The sequence below is a fragment of the Scaptodrosophila lebanonensis genome, unplaced genomic scaffold, assembly GCF_003285725.1.
Source record: "Scaptodrosophila lebanonensis strain 11010-0011.00,11010-0021.00 unplaced genomic scaffold, SlebRS2 tig00000053-arrow-pilon, whole genome shotgun sequence".
In the NCBI taxonomy this organism is placed as follows: Eukaryota; Metazoa; Arthropoda; class Insecta; order Diptera; family Drosophilidae; genus Scaptodrosophila; species Scaptodrosophila lebanonensis.
This window is the reverse complement of record NW_022060548.1, coordinates 13,008,237-13,020,706: the sequence shown is the minus strand read 5'-3', so window position 1 is coordinate 13,020,706 and position 12,470 is coordinate 13,008,237. Positions and strand designations below refer to the sequence as shown.

The 12,470-nt window shown below is 44.2% G+C and overlaps 5 protein-coding genes across 6 annotated transcripts; 2 read left to right on the top strand and 3 right to left on the bottom strand.

Moving 5' to 3' along the window:
• Window positions 1-740: 740 nt before the first annotated feature.
• Window positions 741-1,508, bottom strand: LOC115623972 (succinate dehydrogenase cytochrome b560 subunit, mitochondrial). Its single transcript, XM_030518541.1, has 2 exons — window positions 1,427-1,508; window positions 741-1,361 (listed from the first exon to the last, which is right to left on the bottom strand). Coding segments are annotated over exons 1-2 (513 nt in total). The 5' UTR covers window positions 1,429-1,508; the 3' UTR covers window positions 741-850.
• Window positions 1,509-1,664: 156 nt separating this feature from the next.
• Window positions 1,665-2,778, top strand: LOC115624424 (translationally-controlled tumor protein homolog). The gene has a single exon (XM_030519163.1). It carries the CDS (start codon window positions 1,768-1,770, stop codon window positions 2,284-2,286), a length of 519 nt encoding a protein of 172 aa, XP_030375023.1. The 5' UTR covers window positions 1,665-1,767; the 3' UTR covers window positions 2,287-2,778.
• A 975-nt stretch (window positions 2,779-3,753) lies between these two features.
• On the bottom strand, window positions 3,754-5,873 carry LOC115623722 (zinc transporter 7). The gene is made up of 4 exons (XM_030518204.1): window positions 5,603-5,873; window positions 5,300-5,535; window positions 4,791-5,213; window positions 3,754-4,729 (listed from the first exon to the last, which is right to left on the bottom strand). The coding sequence occupies exons 2-4, from the start codon at window positions 5,478-5,480 to the stop codon at window positions 4,239-4,241; spliced, it is 1,095 nt and encodes a 364-aa protein (XP_030374064.1). The 5' UTR covers window positions 5,481-5,535; window positions 5,603-5,873; the 3' UTR covers window positions 3,754-4,238.
• A 189-nt stretch (window positions 5,874-6,062) lies between these two features.
• LOC115623769 (40S ribosomal protein S25) lies at window positions 6,063-6,907 on the bottom strand. Its single transcript, XM_030518304.1, has 3 exons — window positions 6,890-6,907; window positions 6,332-6,608; window positions 6,063-6,263 (listed from the first exon to the last, which is right to left on the bottom strand). The coding sequence occupies exons 1-3, from the start codon at window positions 6,890-6,892 to the stop codon at window positions 6,190-6,192; spliced, it is 354 nt and encodes a 117-aa protein (XP_030374164.1). The 5' UTR covers window positions 6,893-6,907; the 3' UTR covers window positions 6,063-6,189.
• Window positions 6,908-7,142: 235 nt separating this feature from the next.
• Window positions 7,143-12,284, top strand: LOC115623578 (nuclear pore complex protein DDB_G0274915). 2 transcript variants are annotated; one of them, XM_030517978.1, is made up of 5 exons: window positions 7,143-7,439; window positions 7,515-7,691; window positions 7,753-8,152; window positions 8,210-9,751; window positions 9,814-12,284. In XM_030517978.1, the coding sequence occupies exons 1-5, from the start codon at window positions 7,333-7,335 to the stop codon at window positions 12,163-12,165; spliced, it is 4,578 nt and encodes a 1,525-aa protein (XP_030373838.1). In that variant the 5' UTR covers window positions 7,143-7,332; the 3' UTR covers window positions 12,166-12,284. The 2 variants fall into 2 exon arrangements, with proteins under 2 accessions (XP_030373838.1, XP_030373837.1); XM_030517977.1 differs by having other exon boundaries at window positions 7,145-7,439; window positions 7,509-7,691.
• The last annotated feature ends 186 nt before the right edge of the window (window positions 12,285-12,470 follow it).

Here is a 12,470-nt window from a genome sequence, read left to right as displayed (position 1 = left end):
CATAGGCGATTAAGAACTGACATGGCGGCACACTTTACTTTGTTTTTGAAAAATTAAAAACATTTCGGCAAATAGAAATACTTGTCAATCGATCCAGATCCTCGATTTATACAAATTAGAGTAGATTTGGAAAACATTTTCAAATTTGTCTCTAAACAAACATCTTTGCAAAAGTGCGTGCTAAATTTTTGCATATCTACTTTCTCGATCGACTGCAATACTCGTAAAGCAGGCAAGCAAATGCAGTTAAATGTTGGTAGCAATGTTAAACTGCTACTGACATGATAACACAAGTTTGCTTTGTTTTTGGAAAATTAAAACCACTTCGGTAAATAGAACTGCTTGTCAATCGATCCCGATCCTCTATTTATACAAACTACTACCGCCTGTCTGGCGCATTCGCAATCAAACGGTTTATAGTTCTTGGTCAACTAGCGTTTTCAAAATATCCACTCTCAGCTTGGATTACGAGCAGGAGATGAATCGTCCTTTGTTTACATAACTCACCAGTTTCAAACTTTAAATTTCTAATAGCCTACTTTAGGGCTGTAGTTTGCAAAATGGCCGGCATACCATTGTTGCATAAATGTAGCTACATAGTAGATAGTTAAACATTATTTATTATCAATTTTAGTTTGAACGCAAGCCAATCCGAAACACGCAACCGATCTAAAGCTCCATTTGCAAGAGCCAGCCCCGACCTAAAATATATCGATAGCATCAAGAACATTGCGTAACACTTACAAATACATATTTTCAGTGTATTTACTCAAGTAAGCAATGACAATCGTACTAAAATTTAATAAGGAAACTGATAACATTGCCGACAACTATCACGCCAGGGTAGCCCTTAAAGCAACGCCAATATAGCGGTGAGCACGAACGAGGCACCGACCATTATGTAACCGGTTGAGTAGACCTCCTTAATTTTGAGAAAACTTCCTGTATCCCAGATCAAATGGCGAATGCCATTAGCAGTATGATAGCCCGCCGGATAGGCAATGATGAACTTGATGGCGGTTAGTGTGGCACCACTCAACTGCAGACCTTCGATCATTGTAATATAATGATTTATGTCGTGCGACGCGATCAATGCGCCCAAACCTAGGGCCCAGACGGTGGCACCTAAAGCCAAACCTGTGCCTCGATGAGCAATTGAGAGCATAGAGGTAAGCTGCGGCTTATAGATAGTCAGATGTGGCGACATTTGGCGGCCTAGTCGCTCATTCTTCTCAAAGAAGGTCTCATCTTTTACTGTGGATCCAACTGAGACGACTTTTAGAGAAACCTGACGAGAGGCAGCGGCCACTTGCAGCCCCTGGCGCAAAGCTGGGCGTATAAGTGTGCTTGAAAGTGCATACCTATGTTACAGTAAGTGAACAATTGAATTATATCTCAAAAATTATAGCCATTTAAAGTTACGTACATTTTTTTTTCTCGTACAAATTTTTCAGAGCCAAACAGCTGTCAAATAAAATGGAGATGTACCTAAGAGATTATTGTCAAAGCAAGAAAATTACCCAATCGCAAACAGTAGTAACGAATCATTATTCCGATAACAAAGTTTTCAATTAAGTTGGCAGTTCCATACTCGTTTTGCCTTTGTCACAGATTTTTTCACCACTAATCGCTGCTGCTATTGCTTCAGTTTCGCCATCTTTCTTTTGCTGTCGAGCGCGTGGCAAGTCGTGTCGTGAGGTCCCGGTTTGGTGCAGTTTTAATTGCAATTTTCTATACGCCATCATTTGAAAACCCAACGCCAACAAGATGAAAATCTACAAGGATATCATCACCGGTGACGAGATGTTCGCCGACACATACAAAATGAAGCTGGTCGATGAGGTTATCTACGAGGTATACGGCAAACTCATTAGTCGCACCGAAGGCGACATCCAAATTGCTGGCTTCAATCCATCTGCCGAGGAGGCTGATGAGGGCACTGAATCCAACGTCGAGAGAGGCGTTGATGTCGTGCTGAACCACCGTCTACAAGAATGCTTCGCTTTCGGCGACAAAAAGTCCTTCACACTCTACCTTAAAGACTACATGAAGAAGGTGCTGAGCAAGCTGGAGGAAAATGCACCCGACCAAGTAGATGTGTTCAAGACAAACATGAACAAGGTGATGAAGGAGATTTTGGGCCGCTTCAAGGACTTGCAGTTCTTCACTGGCGAATCCATGGACTGTGACGGAATGGTAGCTATGTGCGAATATCGTGACATCGATAATGCTAGCGTTCCAGTGCTCATGTTCTTCAAACACGGTCTCGAAGAGGAAAAGTGCTAAAGTGGTGTGTGCGTGTGTGTGTACTGCCCCCATTGCTGCAGGCAATGCAACAACCCCCAAGTTCAATGGCAGCAACAACACAAAGAACAATAACAACCTCCTAAACTGCAACAAGAAACGCCCCGGCGCAGACACACATGCTACGAACAGAAGAGACACATACTCATGCACATAATTCACGGATTTTTAGTTTCAATTTCAATAAGTTCAAAATTTTGTTTAAACAAGTAGAAAGTTCAGCGAAAATGGTCCAAATTTATACGTATTTTAATTTTATACATTTATATTCATTTTCATGTTTGTCTAAGATCAAAATAACTGTTTATTGAATACAAAATTGTACTACCAAGAGAACCAAGAGACGAGCACGCAGACAGCCGCCCAGCCCAAAATAACAGCCAAAATGGCTGTCTGGGGACAGGGCCAGCAGTAGCTAAAATAATTAATAAAAAGATCTTAACTATTGTAATTAAACAAAGCAACGTAAATTAATATTTTTGTTTGTATTTTTGGTTTAATGTATGTATGTTTAAAATTCAAAAAGAGGAGAACATTTGTAATGTCCCAACACAGACGGACGAAAACAGGAGAAAACAAATTAAACGGAAACCACTTACACAAAAGGCTAAACTACCTGAAAAGTGTATTTATTGCAATTCTGTTGCATTTCAGCAGGGCAAGGGCACCCGGCTGCCTGATTAAGCAGACAAAAACACATACATACATACGTCCCTATATACATACATACATATGTATGGATGTATGCCGTGAAAACGTCTGCAAGTAACTGTTTGTGTCAATGACTCAGCGAGATGGAGCGCGGTGCGTAGGTTTAGATGGACTTCGCTGACGCCGGCTGATACGATGACGTCACTACGAAATGTTATACCCATGCTGTCGCCCCACTCTACATTCTTGCTATTTTTGCAAGCAGCAAACGTGTTCTACTTACAAATCATACACATTTGTTTGTATGTATGTACATACATACATAGGTGCTGCATTCGACCTAACCTTATTGTTGTTATCAATGTATTGATATGGGGGCTATATCTTACAATACAACAATATGTATATCATTTGTAGTTAAATGTTTGTCATTTTCATATTTGCCAGGTTGCATAGAAATTTTTAGAAAAACTATAAAGAAAGTCATGCACATGCATATGTATGTAATCGCATGCATATGTATGTGTGCAGTCTGTGTACTTGTTGCCGACCTCCACTTACTCACTACAGTGAGCTTTGGCTTAACGCCGTTTCTTTATAATTCAATAAATTTTTGTTGCAGTTTTGCAATGGCTTTAAGAATTAATGATCTGCAAGGTCAGTAAATCTATTATCATGGCCTCAAATACATACATATGTACATACATACATATGTTTATTATCAAACGCAATGATCATCGATGCTCATACATAGGTTGGTTCAAAAAATAGAAAAACCTATGGTGCGTGTATAAAAAATGCAATTAACAAATTATATTTTATTTCGTTCATAATTTTGATGCTTCAATCGGTAACTGTAAGTGGCAAAATATAATTTGCTTGTAATCATATGCACTTTCTGCCTCACTATTTGTATCTAAGAAGGTATGCGTGTGTGTAATGGAAAAGTCAGTCAAATTTGTTTCAGTTTGTGTTTTTGTTCTTGTGAATGCAATGATGTACCTGTTAATGCACGAATTTAAGCTTACATATTTATGTATATTAGAGTAATTCTATTCGGCAGCAACTGCTGCTCCTGCTTCTTAATTGGAATGGTGTTTCAACAAGTAGAAAAAATAAATTAACAAAATTGCAAATTACAAGTTTACACTTTAGAGCGCATCAAAACTTTCGGCTCAATCATCCTAATAAACTAAAATGTAAATATAAAAAACATCATACTACACATGATGCTGTTAAATATACATATTATTCCCACGAATAACCTCAGATCAGGATTAGGATCACACGTAGTCGAGCTGTATATATATTTGTTTGACCCCTACTGCCTCGAAAATCATGCGTGTATGTGTCACCACATACTTGGGGTCGACGTTCTTTGACACCTCCAGTTTGATAGCGCCGATGTAAACGTCAGAACAGAGTGTCCAGAAATGTGGCTCCTGCACCGCGTAGACACCAGCCAGTCCGGTCACCTTCTGATAGCACTGCAGCAACGAGCGATCCAACGACGTTGGCTGACGTTGCATTAATATCAGGATGGATTCCTTAATCAGACCTAGCACGCTCAGCGCAATGAGCAGTGCTATAAAAATGGAGCAAATCGGATCCGCTATCATCCAGCCAAACATTTGCATAAGTACCGCGGAAATAATTACGCCCACAGAGCCAAGAGTATCGGCAAGAATGTGTAGGAAGACTCCTCGCATGATCTGTGAATTGCTGCCGGACATGTCACTATGCGAATGTCCATGGTCGTGTGAATGACCGTGACCTAGAATAGAAACAAACTCTACTTAGTTAGCTGTAAAGCAACAGAGGCGCGCAATACATACCATTATTCAAGCTAATAGCCTCATGATTGTGATTGCTCATATCGCTGTGGCTGTGCGAATGTCCATGGGCACCGCCTCCATGAGAATGACCATGTCCACCGCCTCCATGTGAGTGACCGTGACCCCCGTGATTAAATGCGTAGATGCCCACCAGATTAACAAGCAGACCTAGGACGGACACAACAAATAAACGTTCGTGCTTCACCTCCGGCGGCTCTATCAGACGCTCTACGCCTTCAGACAGGATAAAGAACGCAATGAAGAGCAAGAAAAGGCTATTGACAAAGCCAGCCAAAACCTCGGCACGCACATAGCCGTAAGAGAACTTATCGTTGGCTTTCCATTTTGTAATTACGGAAGCAGCTAAGCCCGCCAGAAGACCCGTGCAGTCAAAAAACATGTGAAACGAGTCCGAGATCAGACCTGATAATAGCGGAAAGATAAGAAACGTCAAATTGATGAGAATCAAAGATAAGATAGTGCAAAGACTAAATATAAAGATGACTTGCCCAAGCTATTTGTCCAAATCCCGTAGAACAGCTCCACAAAAGCAAAACTCAAATTGAGAAGCAAAAAGAGAAACAAATTCCGCGAATTACGATCAGAGAATATAAGTCGCTTCCAACTGTTCAACTTCTCCCTTACTCGATACCCGAGACTGTTGCGATCCTTATGCGTAAGCGGTATCATTGTGGTGTTGATGGTGATAAATTCCACCAGAAATTCGACCTAGATGTGGGTTAGGCTGAAAAAACATGAAATGGCCGTTAAGCAAAACTCATTACGTATTTTCGCTCAGTGCGTTTGCATACGTGGTATTATCGTTGTTCTTAGCTGGTCGTTATACCCGTTGAGAAGCTCCAGCTGCTCGTCAGAACTCTTCGTGGCGGCAGCGGCACGGCAGCTTTTTTTTTTTAACTAATCGCACGCAACACAACACGGAGGCTCCCTGCTTCGTCACTGAACAGCCCGTTGGGCTTGTGTACACGGTTGTGCGCGGCACTGTTGTGTATTTTCTCCTAATTATTGCAGTATTTAATTCATTTTTCACAGTTTACGGCCAAATCAGCACCTAATCCGCTGTTGCTGTGTTGTCATTAAAATAAACGTCAAACGCAACCCGTTAGTGGTGGACACATCGATGCAATCGATATTTATTTGTGCAACAATACAGTAACAGCTGTGGCTACGCGTGCTAAGCACCAACACATGCACACATGCATATGAATACACAGCCAAAAATGCAAGTGAGGATTAAAACAAATTCACATATTCCTTACATCAAAAAGAAAGCAAGTTTATTCAACATTCTACTACACACGCAAAGTGGTAGTACTTTCCATACAATCAGTAATTTAGCTGTAAAATTATGGTAACGCCATTCGTTCCCCAGAATAATTTACGCCTCATCACCCTTTGTTGCACGTGTATAGATGACCTGGGAATGATGTTGCACGACCTGCTTGATCAGACCTAAAAGAAACATACGAACATTTTAATTAGTATTAGATAAAGTATCAGAATGCATATCCAACACCTACCCTTTTCACGCAGCTCAATCAGAGCACGTTTGGCCAAAGAGCCGCGGATTTTCAAACGCTCAGACACCACGGAGGGAGTGATAAGTTTATAAGCAGGCACTTCCTTGTACAATTTCTCATAGGTGGCCTTGTCGAACAGCACCTGGTTGTTCAACTTATCCCTGACTTTTCCCTTAGACCACTTCTTCTTCTTGGCCTTGCCGCCGCCGGATCCCTCCTTCTTCTTTTGTGTTTTTTGCGGCTGCTTGGCCGACGACTTTGCGTCCTTCTTAGGCGGCTGCAAATGTCAAATAAAAGAATTGCATATAAATTTACGATTATTATTGTCGATCAAATGCGCGTTGCTCTGTGCCGCTGGATCTCTCTTTCGAGGTTAGGGCATACTATGTTTATTTGTTGAACGCACAGTTCGTTTTGGAAAATTTTAACATCCTCGTCACTTGAATTTTCATAGCACATCTATTGAGCACTAATTCATTCAAGTTTTCCACCTCACGGTTTGGCGTTTTCTTTTTCAAAACACAATATTTTAGTCAAATTGAACGCAGCCGAACTCACCATCGTGAAAACTCAATGCAGAAAGATGGAGGACGGAAATCGCCAATGTGACCTTCTGTTGTGCGCATACACCCAGTGCTGCAAGTGCGTTAAATCTGAATCGATGAGCTGCGCTGTCAAAATTATATCGATACTTCAACCTTGTTGCTCATCACTAGCTTGCCTCAAGAATTTCGCCAGGTGAGTCAAACGCAAATTTGTTGCGCCAATTCCAGAATCTGAATCTTGTCGGATCTTTATATTCGTCCATCCTACATACATGTGCGTCACTGGCCAATGAACTAAATGTTTACGAATAAGAAGACAATCTGGATTTGGAATTTCGGAATTTGGCGCGTGCACATTTTGGCATTGTAGTGTGCCTTGTTGAACAAATCCTCTTTGTGCAATTAATTGATACTAAAAAGAAAAAGTAATAACCATAGTAGGAACACGGTCGCGTCATGCATCGTAATACCTTTACAACGGAGCGGCGCTTTAGCTTAAACACAACTTCACCCCACTTGACGAACCCAATTGCCGAGTCGACATGCATTAACGGCACGCCAATGTAAGTTGAGTTCAAATTTAAAAGCATATATGTATGTATTTATATTTTCTTATATATTTTTCATGCCAGACACAGGCGGCCGCCACTTTTTAACGGGCTTAGTCCAAAACAACGTAGCAGCTCAATTCCGTGCTTGTCGCCGCCCAAGAGTTCGACCACACCTAAAACCAAGGCCGACCAAAGTCTGCTGCGCCAGATGTCATCGCATTCAATATCGCGGCAAAAACTGAATCTCAGTCAAATTGATCCAACGTAAGTCGTGATATATATTTGTTGTATAATTATTTAAAATTCCATGTACGTCCCTCTAAAGGATCTATGCGGACATTAACAGTAGTGGTTTAGCCTCGCGCGTTGTAAAGTACCATGATGGAAACGGGCGCAATTTACATCGCAGCTTATCGGCAAGGAATTTGTACAACAGACCGGTTCAGTCATCACCTTCACAGAAATTGCATTCTCCGTTGCCCTACAAAACCAGTATTCCCAAAGTTCCGATGACACGAATAGCGCCACCGGAGCGAAGTTTCTACTGTGGCAATACATTGCCTAGTTTGCTGCGATCAAACTCGATGATCGGCCTGCCAAAGACCTGTGAGGAGCTTTCGCGGGAAAATCGACCAATAATGCATCCGCCGCCACAAGAGAGCGAACCAACGCGAAGTGTGCTCGACGCGCTAAAGGAGATATCACGCAAACGTATCAACACAAATGTAGGTCTTAAAACCTCAGAGCTCCATAGTACTTGTTCAAACCTCCTCTTTTTACAGGACCTCCAGCACCAGGAGCAGTCGAAGAAAAGCTGCAATCGTGCAATTGATTTTGCAGATGGTTTAGATAGAACATCTCAGCAGCAGCCTCTAATGCATCACCATCCCCCTCATCATCTCTACCATATTGCGCAACCGTCAAGCTTTAAGCGACAACGTGAACTGAGTGTTACTGTTCCGCTCCATCCCAAATACTCACAGGCGCAGCAGCAACCATTGCAATCAGTCTATAGTGCTTCATCGCCACAAAAGTCACCCGAACAGCTTGCCAAGCGTCGCAATTGCAGCTACAATAATGATATCGCCAGCTCCTTGAGCTCCAGCCGCTTGCATACTCACAAACGCAAGCTCTACGACATACGCGCGCGAGTAAACAACACTATCAGCAATGGCTATGCAAGCAATGCCACGGATATGGCCAACGACTCGACTGCATCGGTCACCAGCAGCAGTGGCAGCAATTCTCCCGAAAATTCGCTCAGCGACCGTCATGCTGCGAAGATTCAGCGTAAACAAACGACGGCAGACTTAAGGCTTGAGCAGCTAGGCAAATCATTGAGTTGCCACACACCCATAACACCATTGCCGGAGACACCCTACACCCAGGAGCAGACAACGGCAGCCGCTCCAGCACATCGCTCCATCTCAGAGCCATCACAAGACCCGAGCAAAGCACAGCAGACAGCAGAAACACGGCCGAAACCCAAATTAACACTCTTCAATGCGCAGCAACGGCAACATGGAGTGCAGGCACAACAGGAGCCACAAAAAGACTTGAAGAGTCCCGATGTGGAATCCGGTGAATATTCTGGCATACAATTTGTCAAACCCAAGCAGCAAAACTCGATGAGTGGTTCGAAAAATCTGAGCATTGAGCGGACGCACAAAACGAAGTTGGCGCTTATGTTGAGCAGCTTGCGTGGTGAGATCTATCAGGGTGAACCACTGGCGGATGAGTTCGATGGCGCAAACTCCAGCATGACATCGCCACCAACAGCACCAGTAACTTTATCATCGCCTATTAAGCCCATTTTGGGCAAAAGCACGGAACAGACGAGTGCTGCCACAACGGAACAAACCGTCAAAACAACGACGACGTCTGCATTGCCAACCAAGCCGGTTATATTGAATGTGGTGACAAGTTCGCCACCGGCAGATAAATCTGCAGCTTCGACTAACACAACATCCACAACTACCACACAGCCAATGTTTACGTTCAAAACGCCACCCAATCCCGCCGCCAAATCCAAAAATGAAGAACCCAATCCAAGCACCAGTGGATCTGGCGGCATATTATCATTCAAGCTGGGAAGCTCAACTGAGATAGCGACTACAACGTCAGTTGCTGCAGAGGCCGCCGACACAGCCAACAAATCGGCAAGTTTAACAACCACTACAGGCACAATAATGTCATTCATAAACCCTGTGACAGCAACAACAAAATCAACAACTGTCACTCAAGAAAATAACATTTCAACAACCACTTCGGCACAATCCGAGGAAAATTCTGGTCAAACCACGTCCACTTCGCTGTCAAGCATGGTAAGTATACCATTTCCCTCTTAAATAATGTTCCTAACAAACACTAATTTGTGTCGCTTCAGGTCCCCGGTATACAAACAGCAGCTCCCGCAGCTGCTCCCAAACCCCTTTTTGCTTTTGGTCAAACAAGTGTGGCGACATTTGGAGCTGCAGCCACCAGCAGTGCAACAACAACGACGACCGCAACAACCTCTACAACATTGCCCAAATCTACCTTTACATTCGGCAATCCCTCCACATCGACAACACCTACGACGGCGGCGGCGGCTCCTGGATTCGGCGGTGGAACCGCTGTGTTTTCTTTTGGCAAGCCTGCTGCGCAGACAACAACAGCAGCAGCAGCGACAACAGCAACAACCACAATTACTAGCTTAGGCGCAAGCACATTCAGTTTTGGGAAACCGACAACTACCACTGAAACAATGGCGCCGGCCCCCACTACTGCCCCTGTTTTCGGCAGTCAGCCAACAAGCACGTTTAACTTCAAGTCACCTACAGTAACAACAAGTGCTGCAGCGGCAACCACAGAGTCCAAGCCAGCGTTTGGATTTGTAAGCAGCACCAACGTCGGCTTTGGTACGCCCAATACAACAACCACCACAACAACAATGCCAACGGCAACACCAACCACCTTTGGTAGCGGTTCTTTTAAGACTCTGCCAGAGCCAGCGAAGACATTCAACTTCAATGCACCACCGAACGCGACAACAGTTGCCGCTGCTGCGCCATCAAGCACCACTGCAGCGGCAACCAGCAGCAACAGCAATCTATTCTCTTTTGGCAACAGCGCGAAAACGGAAACAACAACGGCGCAGGCAACGCCAAGTATTTTCTCATTTGGTCAGACGCCTGCAACTACCACAACAGCCACTCCATTTGCATTTGGAACGCCTGCGGTAGGCGATAGCAAGAATAATGGGTCAAGCGGGACACCAGCAGCCTTTTCATTTTCCTCAGGAGCCACCAGCAGTACGAATACGGACAATAACAAGCCAAGTGGCACACAAGCGGCTTTTGCATTTGGCTCAGTTGGTGAGGTTGGCAAGGATAACAAAGCACCTTTTTCTTTTGGCTCAGCAGCAACTGCCAGCAAGACGTCAGTCGATGGCAACGATAACAAATCACATTTCGCATTTGGATCTGCAGTGCCCAGCAATCTAACTTCAGTTGATAACAAGGATAACAAATCTCCATTTGCATTTGGCTCGGGAACAAACTCGGCTAATAATAAACCAGCCTTTGCTTTTGGCACAGGATCGACTACCAGCGGCACCACTTCAGTCGATAGTGCAGCAAAACCTAGTAACAATATATTCAGCTTTGGTGGCGCCACCACATCATCTACTGCAACTAATTCCAATGGCAACAATCAAGCGAATCCTTCACTTTTTGGCGCCACCACATCATCAACCGCAACTAATTCCAATGGCAACAATCAAGCGAATCCTTCACTTTTTGGCGCCACATCAATAAACAACAACGCTAGCAACAACAACAACACCAGCAACAGCAGTCCCTTTAGCTTTGGTGGCGTGCAGAAACCAACGCCAATCTTTGGCGCTGCCACTGCTCAGGAGCCCGCCAAGCCCTTCAGCTTTGGTGGCACAGCTGCAACTACACAGTCCAATATACAAAGTCAGCCCAACACTAATGGATTTTCCTTTGCGGCAGTGGCCAAATCACAGAGCAATGCTGATCCTTCTAGCGGCACAAATATCTTTGGCAGTACCAGCGCAACGGCAGCAGTCAAGCCCGGCTTCAATTTCGGAAGCCCGGCAACGCCAGGAAATGTCACCAACGCAGCTCCATCTCAAAGTTTCGGAAGCTTTAGTGCTGCAGCTTCAGCCTCTGACCCCAAGAACAAACCGTTTGCATTTGGCGCCGCAGCTTCTAATGCTGCAACTCCTGCGCCGCCTGGTGGCATAGGTGGGTCTTTGTTTTCTTCTGCATTGGCCGCTGCTCAAAATCAACCGGAGACCAGGAGGGGTGGTTTCTCTTTTGGTAACAAGAGCGCCACTGTAGGTGCAGCGGCACCATCGTCGAATAGTAACGCACCGTTTGCTTTCGGCGGTGCTGCTTCGAATGCCTCGTCAGCACCAACGCAGGGTGGTATTGGGACAAAGCCATTTAACTTTGGCGCCAGCAGTCAAGCGCCTGCGCCATCCACACCTGCTATGGGCAATGGTGTGCCTCATATATTTGGCAGTGGAGCGACACCTTCTGCGGCTTCCGGTGCTGCCTTTACCTTTGGTGGGCTAGCCCAAGGTGGTGCGCCCGCAGCTAGCCAGCCTGTTCCGGGAACACCCCAACAGATGGGTGGTGGCGCCATCAATGGTAATAATTTGTTTGCACCACCGCCCACTACACCGGAAAACCGGCCTTTTCGACGGGCAACGCGACGCTTGCAGAAATAGTGACATTTTAAATGCTAGTGTTAGATTTTAGACAGACACGTATATTTGTAAATTTTAAAATGAATACGATCGCTAATTAAATAAAGATTTGTTTACCATCAATAAGATGTAAATATAAAGATGTGTTTATGAGAAAGATGATTTAAAATAGTTCCAGGGATCGGGGTCGCAAGTGAATCCCGTGGGACCAGATTCCTAGGGAGTGTTCCATAACCACCAGTTCAATTGTACTTTCGATGATTGGTAGATTCATGAGCTCAGGAACTCAGCGGCTTCACTTATACTTATTCCCATAGAAAAATTGA

Bases quoted from the DNA above. Each gene is read 5' to 3' on its own strand.
- LOC115624424 (XM_030519163.1), top strand. From the start codon at position 1,768: ATGAAAATCTACAAGGATATCATCACCGGTGACGAGATGTTCGCCGAC.
- LOC115623722 (XM_030518204.1), bottom strand. From the start codon at position 5,480: ATGATACCGCTTACGCATAAGGATCGCAACAGTCTCGGGTATCGAGTA. The intron at 5,214-5,299 runs GCAAGTCATCTT...CGCTATTATCAG, and splicing joins GATTTGGACAAATAGCTTGG to GTCTGATCTCGGACTCGTTT. The intron at 4,730-4,790 runs GTATGTATTGCG...TTTCTATTCTAG, and splicing joins GGCTATTAGCTTGAATAATG to GTCACGGTCATTCACACGAC.
- LOC115623769 (XM_030518304.1), bottom strand. The intron at 6,264-6,331 runs GTAGGTGTTGGA...TGTTTCTTTTAG, and splicing joins GATTGAGCTGCGTGAAAAGG to GTCTGATCAAGCAGGTCGTG.
- LOC115623578 (XM_030517977.1), top strand. From the start codon at position 7,333: ATGCATCGTAATACCTTTACAACGGAGCGGCGCTTTAGCTTAAACACA. The intron at 7,692-7,752 runs GTAAGTCGTGAT...GTCCCTCTAAAG, and splicing joins CTCAGTCAAATTGATCCAAC to GATCTATGCGGACATTAACA. The intron at 9,752-9,813 runs GTAAGTATACCA...GTGTCGCTTCAG, and splicing joins CCACTTCGCTGTCAAGCATG to GTCCCCGGTATACAAACAGC.